This window comes from Thalassophryne amazonica, chromosome 14 (genome assembly GCF_902500255.1).
Source record: "Thalassophryne amazonica chromosome 14, fThaAma1.1, whole genome shotgun sequence".
In the NCBI taxonomy this organism is placed as follows: domain Eukaryota; kingdom Metazoa; phylum Chordata; class Actinopteri; order Batrachoidiformes; family Batrachoididae; genus Thalassophryne; species Thalassophryne amazonica.
In genome coordinates, this window is record NC_047116.1 from 91,077,156 (window position 1) to 91,091,100 (window position 13,945).

Sequence of the window (13,945 nt, forward strand, 5' to 3'; positions counted from 1 at the left end):
GAGGCCAACACGGGTGAGATATGCTCTCTCCTGCTAGTCCCCGTCAGTACTCTAGCTGCAGCATTCTGAACCAACTGAAGGCTTTTTAGGGAACTTTTAGGACAACCTGATAATAATGAATTACAATAGTCCAGCCTAGAGGAAACAAATGCATGAATTAGTTTTTCAGCATCACTCTGAGACAAGACCTTTCTGATTTTAGAGATATTGCGTAAATGCAAAAAGGCAGTCCTACATATTTGTTTAATATGCGCTTTGAATGACATATCCTGATCAAAAATAACTCCAAGATTCTCACAGTATTACTAGAGATCAGGGAAATGCCATCCAGAGTAACGATCTGGTTAGACACCATGCTTCTAAGATTTGTGGGGCCAAGTACAATAACTTCAGTTTTATCTGAGTTTAAAAGCAGGAAATTAGAGGTCATCCATGTCTTTATGTCTGTAAGACAATCCTGCAGTTTAGCTAATTGGTGCGTATCCTCTGGCTTCATGGATAGATAAAGCTGGGTATCATCTGCGTAACAATGAAAATTTAAGCAATACCGTCTAATAATACTGCCCAAGGGAAGCATGTATAAAGTGAATAAAATTGGTCCTAGCACAGAACCTTGTGGAACTCCATAATTAACTTTAGTCTGTGAAGAAGATTCCCCATTTACATGAACAAACTGTAATCTATTAGACAAATATGATTCAAACCACCGCAGCGCAATGCCTTTAATACCTATGACATGCTCTAATCTCTGTAATAAAATTTTATGGTCAACAGTATCAAAAGCAGCACTGAGGTCCAACAGAACAAGCACAGAGATAAGTCCACTGTCCGAAGCCATAAGAAGATCATTTGTAACCTTCACTAATGCTGTTTCTGTACTATGATGAATTCTAAAACCTGACTGAAACTCTTCAAATAGACCATTCCTCTGCAGGTGATCAGTTAGCTGTTTTACAACTACCCTCTCAAGAATCTTTGAGAGAAAAGGAAGGTTGGAGATTGGCCTATAATTAGCTAAGATAGCTGGGTCAAGTGATGGCTTTTTAAGTAATGGTTTAATTACTGCCACCTTAAAGGCCTGTGGTACATAACCAACTAACAAAGATAGATTGATCATATTTAAGATTGAAGCATTAAATAATGGTAGGACTTCCTTGAGCAGCCTGGCAGGAATGGGGTCTAATAAGCATGTTGATGGTTTGGATGAAGTAACTAATGAAAATAACTCAGACAGAACAATCGGAGAGAAAGAGTCTAACCAAATACCGGCATCACTGAAAGCAGCCAAAGATAACGATACATCTTGGGATGGTTATGAGTAATTTTTTCTCTAATAGTCAAAATTTTGTTAGCAAAGAAAGTCATGAAGTCATTACTAGTTAAAGTTAATGGAATACTCAGCTCAATAGAGCTCTGACTCTTTGTCAGCCTGGCTACAGTGCTGAAAAGAAACCTGGGGTTGTTCTTATTTTCTTCAATTAGTGATGAGTAGAAAGATGTCCTAGCTTCACGAAGGGCTTTCTTATAGAGCAACAAACTCTTTTTCCAGGCTAAGTGAAGATCTTCTAAATTAGTGAGACGCCATTTCCTCTCCAACTTACGGGTTATCAGCTTTAAGCTACGAGTTTGTGAGTTATACCACGGAGTCAGACACTTCTGATTTAAAGCTCTCTTTTTCAGAGGAGCTACAGCATCCAAAGTTGTCTTCAATGAGGATGTAAAACTATTGACAAGATACTCTAACTCCCTTACAGAGTTTAGGTAGCTACTCTGCTCTGTGTTGGTATATGACATTAGAGAACATAAAGAAGGAATCATATCCTTAAACCTAGTTACAGCGCTTTCTGAAAGACTTCTAGTGTAATGAAACTTATTCCCCACTGCAGGGTAGTCCATCAGGGTAAATGTAAATGTTATTAAAAATGATCAGACAAAAGGGAGTTTTCAGGGAATACTGTTAAGTCTTCTATTTCCATACCATAAGTCAGAACAAGATCTAAAATATGATTAAAGTGGTGGGTGGACTCATTTACTTTTTGAGCAAAGCCGATAGAGTCTAATAATAGATTAAATGCAGTGTTGAGGCTGTCATTCTCAGCATCTGTGTGGATGTTAAAATCGCCCATTATAATTATCTTATCTGAGCTAAGCACTAAGTCAGACAAAAGGTCTGAAAATTCACAGAGAAACTCACAGTAACGACCAGGTGGACGATAGATAATAACAAATAAAACTGGTTTTTGGGACTTCCAATTTGGATGGACAAGACTAAGAGACAAGCTTTCAAATGAATTAAAGCTCTGTCTAGGTTTTTGATTAATTAATAAGCTGGAATGGAAGATTGCTGCTAATCCTCCGCCCCGGCCCGTGCTACGAGCATTCTGACAGTTAGTGTGACTCGGGGGTGTTGACTCATTTAAACTAACATATTCATCCTGCTGTAACCAAGTTTCTGTTAGGCAGAATAAATCAATACGTTGATCAATTATTATATCATTTACCAACAGGGACTTAGAAGAAAGAGACCTAATGTTTAATAGACCACATTTAACTGTTTTAGTCTGTGGTGCAATTGAAGGTGCTATATTATTTTTCTTTTTGAATTTTTATGCTTAAATAGATTTTTGCTAGTTATTGGTGGTCTGGGAGCAGGCACCGTCTCTACGGGGATGGGGTAATAGGGGGATGGCAGGGGGAGAGAAGCTGCAGAGAGGTGTATAAGACCACAGCTCTGCCTCCTGGTCCCAACGCTAGACAGTCACAGTTTGGAGGATCCCAAAAAATTGGCCAGATTTCTAGAAATGAGAGCTGCTCCCTCTAAAGTGGGATGGATGCCGTCTCTCCTAACAAGACCAGGTTTTCCCCAGAAGCTTTGCCAATTATCAATGAAGCCCACCTCATTTTTTGGACACCACTCAGACAGCCAGCAATTCAAGGAGAACATGCGGCTAAACATGTCACTCCCGGTCTGATTGGGGAGGGGCCCAGAGAAAACAACAGAGTCCGACATTGTTTTTGCAAAGTTACACACCGATTCAATGTTAATTTTAGTGACCTCCGATTGGCGTAACCGAGTGTCATTACTGCCGACGTGAATTACAATCTTACCAAATTTACGCTTAGCCTTAGCCAGCAATTTCAAATGTCCTTCGATGTCGCCTGCTCTGGCCCCCGGAAGACAATTGACAATGGTTGCTGGTGTCGCTAACTTCACATTTCTCAAAACAGTCGCCAATAACCAGAGTTTGATCCTCGGCGAGTGTATCGTCGAGTGGGGAAAAACGGTTAGAGATGTGAACGGGTTGACGGTGTACACGGGGCTTCTGTTTAGGGCTACGCTTCCTCCTCACAGTCACCCAGTCAGCCTGCCTTCCCGACTGCACGGGGTCTGCCAGGGGGGAACTAACGGCGGCTAAACTACCTTGGTCCGCACCGACTACAGGGGCCTGGCTAGCTGTAGAATTTTCCACGGTGCGGAGCCGAGCCTCCAATTCGCCCAGCCTGGCCTCCAAAGCTACGAATAAGCTGCACTTATTACATGTACCGTTACTGCTAAAAGAGGCCGAGGAATAACTAAACATTTCACACCCAGAGCAGAAAAGTACGGGAGAGACAGGAGAAGCCGCCATGCTAAAACGGCTAAGAGCTAGTAGCTACGCTAAGCTAGCGGATTCCCAAACAGGGAATCCGACACTAGACAGGCTGTGGAGCAGCACAGGTAACGCACGACAACAGTGCTAAAATAAAATAAAAATCCACTAGACAGGCTGTGGAGCAGCACAGGTAACGCACAACAACAGTGCTAAAAAATAAAATAAAATAAAAATAAAAATCCACTGGACAGGCTGTGGAGCAGCACAGGCAACGCACGACAACAGTGCTAAAACAAAATAAAAATCCACTAGACAGGCTGTGGAGCAGCACAGGTAACGCACGACAACAGTGCTAAAATAAAATAAAAATCCACTAGACAGGCTGTGGAGCAGCACAGGTAACGCACAACAACAGTGCTAAAAAATAAAATAAAATAAAAATAAAAATCCACTGGACAGGCTGTGGAGCAGCACAGGCAACGCACGACAACAGTGCTAAAACAAAATAAAAATCCACTAGACAGGCTGTGGAGCAGCACAGGTAACGCACGACAACAGTGCTAAAACAAAATAGAAATCCACTAGACAGGCTGTGGAGCAGCACAGGTAACGCACAACAACAGTGCTAAAACAAAATAAAAATCCACTAGACAGGCTGTGGAGCAGCACAGGTAACGCACAACAACAGTGCTAAAACAAAATAAAAATCCACTAGACAGGCTGTGGAGCAGCACAGGTAACGCACGACAACAGTGCTAAAACAAAATAAAAATCCACTAGACAGGCTGTGGAGCAGCACAGGTAACGCACAACAACAGTGCTAAAACAAAATAAAAATCCACTGGACAGGCTGTGGAGCAGCACAGGTAACGCACAACAACAGTGCTAAAAAAAAAAAAAAAAAAAAATCCACTGGACAGGCTGTGGAGCAGCACAGGCAACGCACGACAACAGTGCTAAAACAAAATAAAAATCCACTAGACAGGCTGTGGAGCAGCACAGGTAACGCACGACAACAGCGCTAAATAAAAATCCACTGGACAGGCTGTGGAGCAGCACAGGTAACGCACGACAACAGCGCCCAAAAAAATAAAATAAAAATCAAAATCCACTGGACAGGCTGTGGAGCAGCACAGGTAACGCACGACAACAGTGCTAAAAAATAAAATAAAAATCCACTGGACAGGCTGTGGAGCAGCACAGGTAACGCACGACAACAGTGCTAAAAATAAAATAAAAATCCACTGGACAGGCTGTGGAGCAGCACAGGTAACGCACGACAACAGTGCTAAAAAAAAATAAATAAATAAATAAATAAAATAAAATAATAAAATAAAAATCCACTGGACAGGCTGCGGAGCAGCACAGGTAACACACGACAACAGTGGTAAAAAATAAAATAAAAATCCACTAGACAGGCTGTGGAGCAGCACAGGTAACACACGACAACAGTGCCAAAAAAAATAAAATCAAAATCAAAATCCACTGGACAGGCTGTGGAGCAGCACAGGCAACGCACGACAACAGTGCTAAAACAAAATAAAAATCCACTAGACAGGCTGTGGAGCAGCACAGGTAACGCACGACAACAGCGCTAAATAAAAATCCACTGGACAGGCTGTGGAGCAGCACAGGTAACGCACGACAACAGCGCCCAAAAAAATAAAATAAAAATCAAAATCCACTGGACAGGCTGTGGAGCAGCACAGGTAACGCACGACAACAGTGGTAAAAAATAAAATAAAAATCCACTGGACAGGCTGTGGAGCAGCACAGGTAACACACGACAACAGTGGTAAAAAATAAAATAAAAATCCACTGGACAGGCTGTGGAACAGCACAGGTAACGCACGACAACAGTGCTAAAAAATAAAATAAAAATCCACTGAACAGGCTGTGGAGCAGCACAGGTAACACACGACAACAGTGCTAAAAATAAAATAAAAATCCACTGGACAGGCTGTGGAGCAGCACAGGTAACACACGACAACAGTGGTAAAAAATAAAATAAAAATCCACTGGACAGGCTGTGGAGCAGCACAGGCAACGCACGACAACAGCGCCAAAAAATAAAATAAAAATCCACTGAACAGGCTGTGGAGCAGCACAGGTAACGCACGACAACAGTGCTAAAAAATAAAATAAAAATCCACTGGACAGGCTGTGGAGCAGCACAGGTAACGCACGACAACAGTGCTAAAATAAAATAAAAATCCACTAGGCAGGCTGTGGAGCAGCACGACAACAGTGCTAAAAAATAAAATAAAAATAAAAACGAAAGCGTTAGCAAGCTAGTTAGCTTGCCAACGCTGATGAAGGTTAGCTGATAAAAGAGCTCCGTCGCGATGCTTCGACCGTTAGAGGTCTTCTTTAGGCGTTGGAGCACGGTGAAAAAGTAAAAAAAAAGTAAAAAAGTCTTGAAAAAGACTGTTAATTCAAAGAACTCAAACAGCTCAGTTCAAACAGCTAACAGATACAGCAGAACACCGCTGTGCTCCGGAACCAGAAAAAAGTCCACCCTCCACCACAATAAGGTGGAGGGTGGACTCCACATTAAATACCAACACCTCGGCACCACCTATTAAAATCAGTTGGAGACCACTGATCCTTGATGTTCTGCTCCTTTAACCCAGTACATCTCTCGGTGGCAGAGGACGGCAGGGATTTCCCCCTGCTGTTGCCTTGACACTTGCCTGATTGCCAACTACCATGCCTCCTCCTCAGCCACAAACAGAAGCTGCCTTGCTCATCCTCTTCAACCAGCTCCTTCAGAAACACCACTCCTACCACCCCCATGTCACATTGTCAGGCCGCAGTGATGTTGAAACAATTTCTCTTGGGAACTGAAGACGCTTCCTGTTATCACCTGTCAAGCTCCATTCCGTGCCAGGTGAGAGGAGTCTTGCCACGAGTCTCTCTGGAGGAGGAACGTTTCTACTGTCTCCGGCCCTGACAAACTGGATGGACTGCTTGGTCAAAACAAGAGGCCTGTCACTGGCATCCTGCCAGCTTCCTCAGGACCTGGACACTCATATTTGGAACTCCTTCCCTGATCATCTGAGGGCTCCACAAACTGTTGAAGCTTTTTTAAAAAGCCTCAAGACATACCTGTTTAGACAGGCCTATCACATATCTCAATAATTTCAATCTTTTAGTCTTTTTATTCCATTTTATTTTATTTTGGCTTTATTCTATTCTGCTGACTGTTTTTATCTTAAGATTTGCTGTTTTTAATCTCGTTTGTCTGAGCTTATTAATAATATGGTTTTTGATCATTTCAGCCATTTAATACTGGGTTTCGGCACCTATCCCTCTCACAATTTTACATGACCATGGGTGAGGTTTTTTTTTTTTGTTTTTGAGTTGATCTTCGGTGGAGTCCAAGCTGACTAAACACAGCCACATTACTCCCTCCCTGCAATGTGTCAACATGTTACACAAATTGCCATTTATTAAACAGATCAATGCATTGCCAAGCCCGGTTCATTTTTTTACAACCTTAGTCATATTAAATCAGCCATCAATCTCAGAGTGCTTTACTCACCTGTGACAAATTCATCATGAGTAAAATCTTGTACTCCAATTACACTACTATAATTACTTCGGTATCGAGTGAATGTGGTTAATTATTCACACACACACACACACACACACACACACACACACACCCTTATTGTATTATTATTTCATAAATGATAGTACAAATTGTAGTTGTTATTAATCATTAATAATTTAGGTGTAGTTGATGTAAGGCAAGGTCAGGAGAATCTTACACATTACTGGACCCTTGGTCTAGCTGTTAAGTTAATAATAAATTACTGATAATAATAAGGAACCTTGTGGTGGCAGAATGTATTTCATTAAGAGTTTTAAAATGTAAATGCTTTGTAACTGCCCACTGATCACTGCAGCTGCCACATCTCTAAAACAGACAAACTAAAGTGAGTGAGCTCACCACTTAATCTCATGGATCCTACAGTCATCTGGGTCAAGCAGGTCCAAGTAGGTGGATTAGAGCCCACTAGAGAACAGACCAGCTGAAACTCCAGCCAGGGAAACAGACCCTCAGTAGCTGTGAGGTGCTTACGGCTCTGCAGGAGAGGCCGTTAAGAAAAGCCACAGACAGGTCTTGCTACACTGAGCTCGACTCTCAGACTTGGCACGCTGCAGTGCCCCAGACAGGAGTCAGTCTTACCAGCAAGGATGGATTTGTGCGCTTTGAACTCCTGCCCTCCCACGTAGAGACTGCAGTCTGTGAACCGTGAACACTCCCAAAGATTCCCTAGGTCATCAGACAGCTGACACTCTGGTACCTTCAGCATGTTCATGTTGGACTGCCCAGAAATGTTAACGGAATCTTGGACAACGCTTACCTTTTCAGGAGAAACACACAAAGAGAGACGCAATCATAAGTGCATATTTTAAAGACCCATTACAACACTATGACAACAATGTGACGACTCATTCCACAAGTACGACCCCTCAAAATGATAGAAAACAAAACTATTCTCATAGCTATTGGACAGAAAACAAGCACAAGAGTATTGATTTAAACAAAATTTGGCAACTTGAATCAAAACAGAACTTGGAAATGCTGTCAGATGCACCATTTACTGGTGGAAATTGGCCCAATTACAGAGAAAAGACATTTATCAAAGTTTTATTGCTCTGACACAGTGAATTCAGTTATTTCTTTTCAACTAGAGCAAGTGTCACTCTCAAGAATGAAAAACTGGGGGAGCAATTTCCTTTCCAAGGTGTAGAAAGGAAATGACTCATGGAATTTTAAATTATTGCATCAATATGTGCCATTCAAAGACACCATTACAGCTTGTGCATCCAAAGTCAGGTGCATTTTCATCCTGACAAGGTAAAAGACTTTTATGAATGGAAAAAAAAAGAAACGAAAGGAAAGACTGCTCAGTGAAAAAAGACATCTTCAATTTCTATTCATTTTTGTTAAAGCAGGAATGAATCCAGTTTCTGTACATCTAAACACAAAGCAGTTCTAATAAGTAATGTTAACCAGAGTACACACCACGCACACAAATTTTCAAGGCCTTGTTTTTTTTTTTCCCCTCACTATTTTCGGGTATAAACACAGCTTCTGTTCTCATTCCCTTCTCCTCATCGCGCAGAGTGAAGGGCAATTGGAGCTTTTTAAACTAGTCGGCCATCTGGCTGGTCCCACTCTGACCACTACCACATGGAGTTTGTTTTAGGAATTTCTGGAAAGTCAATACTATCTACCATCTTGAAAAATTCAACAGCTATGCACTGAATTGTGAACACTACAGCAGAACAGCTTCACGATTAAGTTTAATTACACATGTGCCATCGTGGTCCGTTTTGCCATAAGCATTCTTTGGCCATTATTTGAGGTGCTGAAAGGTACAGTGAGCTGTTCCACAAATAAATATAAAAAAATTAAATAAAATAAATAAATAACAAAAATCTGAATTTCTGAAATATGACCTTTAAAACTACATAATTTCTTGTTTTTGCTTTCTGACAACTAAAATTGATCACTTCTTGAAAAAAAAAAAAAAGGAACCTTTTTTCTGAATTAAAAGCTGTTTTTGAAAAATGACGTACGTGCAAAATATCTCTCAGCATCTCAACAGTTGAGCTCTAATCATAAGGTAGGGATCTCCCTGGCCCGAGTTTGCCTGTGAATGACCACAGTAGCAAATAAAAATAAAACAAACAAACAAAATCTTAAAAATTCTGCCAGTACTAGTGGTAAAAACTAAGATTTCTGACCTTTTGGATGAACAGTGAAAGCACTGTTGTGGTTTGTGCGGCACTGTGTGTGTTTCTATAAAAAAAAAAAAGTCTGAAATAAAAGTCAAGTACAAACTATGACGTGTCCTTGGCAACGGGGTGGGGGGCATTTATTTTAATTCGTGACCATACTTGAGTTAAAGCGATTACTTCATGCTTGTTTCATGAGGTTAGTTTTGTGTGTTCACTCTGTGCTTCCACTGAGAAAACAGCACAAGTAATCATTTTGCTTCAATTCTGTTGGTTGGAACAAATAAATGTCACAATTTACTTAGTTAAAGGTGCACACATGCTCAGTTATGTGGATGCGTTTGTGTGCTATGGACAAAGAGGTTATATATGAGAACTAGAGTCCACATTCCCAATGCTGCCCACTAAACACAAACATCTTTCATGGACAGCGACATGACGCCTCCTAACCGGGAAAAATATTGACAAAGCTCCCGGATGTTAATGCATTTTCAATGGGATTCACGAATGAACACACTCAGAAAAACGCTCACAAAATACATGTTAAAATGCCATTCTGACCTGAATATCGAGCCAGTAAAATTAGTTTACATTAAATTATCTAAGGAAAGTATTAAAAACTTTCTCTGACACACACATTACCAAATATTAGTGTTGAAAGTTACACAGATCTGATCTGTTCCAGCTGTGCTGCTGTGTTCAGTGTATGTGTATATATATATATATATATATATATATATATATATATATATATATATATATATATATATATATATATATATATATATATATATATATATATAAACTATTTTTTCACAATTACCCTTTATTGACTGAGTTTCATTCATTCTGTGTGGGTGTGACTGTGGGCAGCACAGCGCGGGTCATTATAATCTCCCAGCAGCAGCTCATTATTTTAAGGTGGAAATAAAAAAAAATTTGTTGGTCTTGTCGAACAATTCTAATCACTAACGACAAGTATTTTAACTAGATATCAGTCTAGCAGGGGAAAATGTCAACTAGACATAAGTGAAGAGTTAATGGTCCGTGTCATCGGACGACACAGGAACAGGCAGGAAACATATCAACCAAATGTCACGGACAAAGTGACAAGAATAACCAAAACCACTTACTTAAGGAAGGAAATATTGTCTCCCTTGTTCCTCAGTTTGTGGCTTTGCCAACATGCGCAGCTTTCCGGCATATTCCACTTGTTTCTTGACGAGACTAATTGAGCGTCTATGGGCGCTGCCTAATAAGTTGCCCAGAATTATATTGGCAATCACGCCTTCTTGCCGGGACATGGGTCAGTGCAAGTGCGGGCGCTAGTTCTCATATAATAACCTCTTTGGCTGTGGGCACAGTCACTGCATCATACAGAGCACTTTTATCTGCTTTGTGCACATGGAACTGTGCAAATAAAATATTCTGATTAATTCTTCACAAATCTCAGTTTCTTAAAAAGTTGAGCAAAAAGGTGCATCACACTTGCCTGAGCTGAACATTAAAATTAAACAAAAATGTATTTTCTCAAGTCTTTGAATAACACTATATTTGTAACTTAATGATACAAATACTGTACACTGATACAGAAAAATCAGAGTGCACCAAAGAGGCGGAGAAAGAAACTGCAAAAATATTTGACAAATTGTAACTGATTATCTGCACCAGGACAGAAATCACATCCCAAAACAGGAGGCACTGGGTTCCCAAACTGCTCAAAATGTCCTGAGGGCCAGCTGAGATGAACAGACCCTCAGATCAGCTTTCTAGTCTGCTTCTTTGTAAGTAGCCAACTTGTAAGCAACTCTAAAAAACAATTTTTCAACACAAGGACAGAAAATGTTTTCAAACTCAATACTGACAGAAACCGCTGTGCTACTTTCAATCTCTGCTTTCACTCATTGACATTTGAATGTATCAACCAGAAATGGCCAACACAAGACAAAAAATTACCATCGTATGGACTATAAAAAAAGCATATGTAGGTGTACCTCGCAGAATAGGGTTAACTTGTCATCTGGTAAGAGCCCGTTAGCTTCATCAAGGAGGAAATCTCGCCTTATAAATTTTTTAAAGCCCCAGTCTTTGCCTTGAACAAATCTATACGCTCTTTGGCTTTCTGTAACAAGAAAATCATGGTTAGCAAGTTGACGCACCTCGTGCATGACAAAGTTCAACAGCAAATGACACGAGACAAAAAGTAAATAACTAAATATACATATATCGTACTCGCACGTCGGACTGCCCAGGGCATTCTGCGTGAAATTCTGTTTGAAGAGGGGGGTGGGCTGATGCATGAACACGGCTAATAATACATTATCATTTGTGTACACTTTTGTCCTGTACAAATCCTTTTATTATTCATTAAATGTGTTCCTTATGAGGTGACATCAGCTGATGTCTGGAATGTCTGGAGACAAGTTGTGTACTTGCTCAAAACTTTGAGCAGACAGCAGACAGGGACCTTTCCAGGTTTGTTTTGTCCCGTCTTTGTTCGCAACTTGCCAGTGGGCTTCCAGTCAACACTGATGATGTTGTCACAGATAAGACGTGGAAGTGATGAGAAAAACATCATGAAAACTATTTTTTTTTTATGATGTGCTGGGATCATGAAATTATTTAATTGTGGGTGGCTGTTTAATAAACTTAATAAAAAAAAAAAAAAAAAACTCCATTTAGGCTGGTCTTTAAGCCAATGTTCTACAAAAAAAGGGGGTGGCTGATGCTTGGCCCTGGGTACTCTGAAGTGCAGATACGGTAACAAAGTACTTATACATACACACACACACACGCACGCACACAAAGCCAAGGATCAAGTTTTGCAGGGATATGGTCTGAGATCATAAATAAAGAGCACATCATTTTAGCTTTTGCATTTTGGAACCTCACACCTCTTTCAGTTTTTCAGCAAGTACCACCAGGCCTGAAAAAATTCCTCGGGAAAACATTGCATAATGATTGTCAGACTAAAATCTACACCATATACTCAAAACTACTCAGGAAGTCAAATAAAATCTTCATACTGTCCAGAGAATGATACTCACCCATTGCTTTTGTCTCCTCTCTTTTAGCATTCAACAACGAAAATTTGAACTTTGCTCTGACTTCACTTTTTGGACAACTAACAAGAAGTAAATATAATGACAGATAATCTTTGCTTTCATCATCAAGCCCCTTTGGATTGACTCGCAGACACCTGCAAACAAACAAAGAATTAAAGTTCCGCATCATCATGAATTGCAGAACATGTTACATCACAACAAAAGGATTAATATAATAAGACAATAAGATAAAAGATTTATTTGCATCAGCAAGTGTCACATATTTTCAAAATGAATCTGATATTCAACATGTGAAGCAATATGCTGAGTGAACCAGGAATGGTGTCCAATGAAGGCAAAATTACAAAAACAAGCAGCAGTGACCTTTGTGGTCACCAGGATCATGTGCTTAGCAACAAGCCTTCATCAGAAACTTGATCTTGGCCTGTCGTTAGTTTATGTCAGCGTCATTGTGCATGTTATAAAGATACTAACAGGGCTGGTCTTCACCTGCATCTATCCAAACCTAAATTCCAGAGATGAACATAGTAGTTTAGATGGAGTTACATATGAAAATTCTGCAGACCCATTCACTAACTCAGTCATACTCCATTAATCCTATGCTTGCCCTGCTGACCACAAATTTTAAAATTCTCACTTCCTTGAATAAAACACAGTGATACCACATCACCCCTCTGCTGCTTAAATATTAAAAAGCATTTTTTTTTGTCAGAATACTAACCATTTCATTTTGTCATTCGGGCCAGAGGAGAAGGTTGAGCTCTTCAACACCTCCCCCATTTCTTCTCTGCAAAAACTAAAGTTGTTTATGGTCCACATGTATGAAAATTTCACAACTTTGACCTAGAAAACAGAAGAGGAAAGAAACAAATGCATAAGACTACACAGACAATGCTACAGCTCATAGAATTTCTAATTCCTTGTAGTTCAAACACAATTTCATTGTTTTGACCGTATGTATTTGTTGTACCAGTGCTCCCCAGTTTTGTTTTTTCTACTGGGTACGCTTTTTTTTTTTTTTTTTTTTGCATTTTAAGAAGTATTACCACTCTCTGCGAAAAACTTAAAAACCATTTGCAAGGTTGGATATAATGTAACTTTCAGTACTGGCACAAGTCTTCAGTATACCAGCTCCTACTGCTTCACTCACTGCTACTGAGAGAATCCTGGTTGCCGTATTTTTTGGAGTATTTGTCACACCAGAGTATAAGTCACATTTCTGTTCAGGTAATGAGACAAATTTAACTCCATAGACCCTGAGCTGAGCTCTAGCAGATGGCTGCACTGCACGTCAGGGTGTAATTCATAAAGAACACAGGACGTCTCATTTTGGGGAAAAAATGGTTTCAATCATTTGTAGTTGATTATTTATATTACAACGTTTGGAAAGAGGTGTGATTTGATTTAAAACAGCGATGCGCTTTGAAGTTATTAATTCCGACCAAAATCTATCTTTTGAACTTCACTCAGCAGAGAGGCATGCAGCGTTTGGAGCTGTGCAGTTAGTGCCACAAAACAAAGGATATCATTATT

The 13,945-nt window shown here is 40.1% G+C and overlaps 1 protein-coding gene across 1 annotated transcript in view; it reads right to left on the minus strand.

Moving 5' to 3' along the window:
• Positions 1–13,945, minus strand: part of LOC117524459 (speckle-type POZ protein-like A) — a 33,629-nt gene that overhangs the window by 7,855 nt on the left and 11,829 nt on the right. Inside the window, exons 3-6 of the mRNA XM_034186247.1 lie at positions 13,134–13,255; positions 12,395–12,546; positions 11,342–11,469; positions 7,789–7,966 (exon numbers count right to left, since the gene is read on the minus strand). Of these exons, the coding sequence (XP_034042138.1) occupies positions 7,789–7,966; positions 11,342–11,469; positions 12,395–12,546; positions 13,134–13,255 (580 nt within the window). The remainder of the gene's footprint in view (positions 1–7,788; positions 7,967–11,341; positions 11,470–12,394; positions 12,547–13,133; positions 13,256–13,945) is intronic.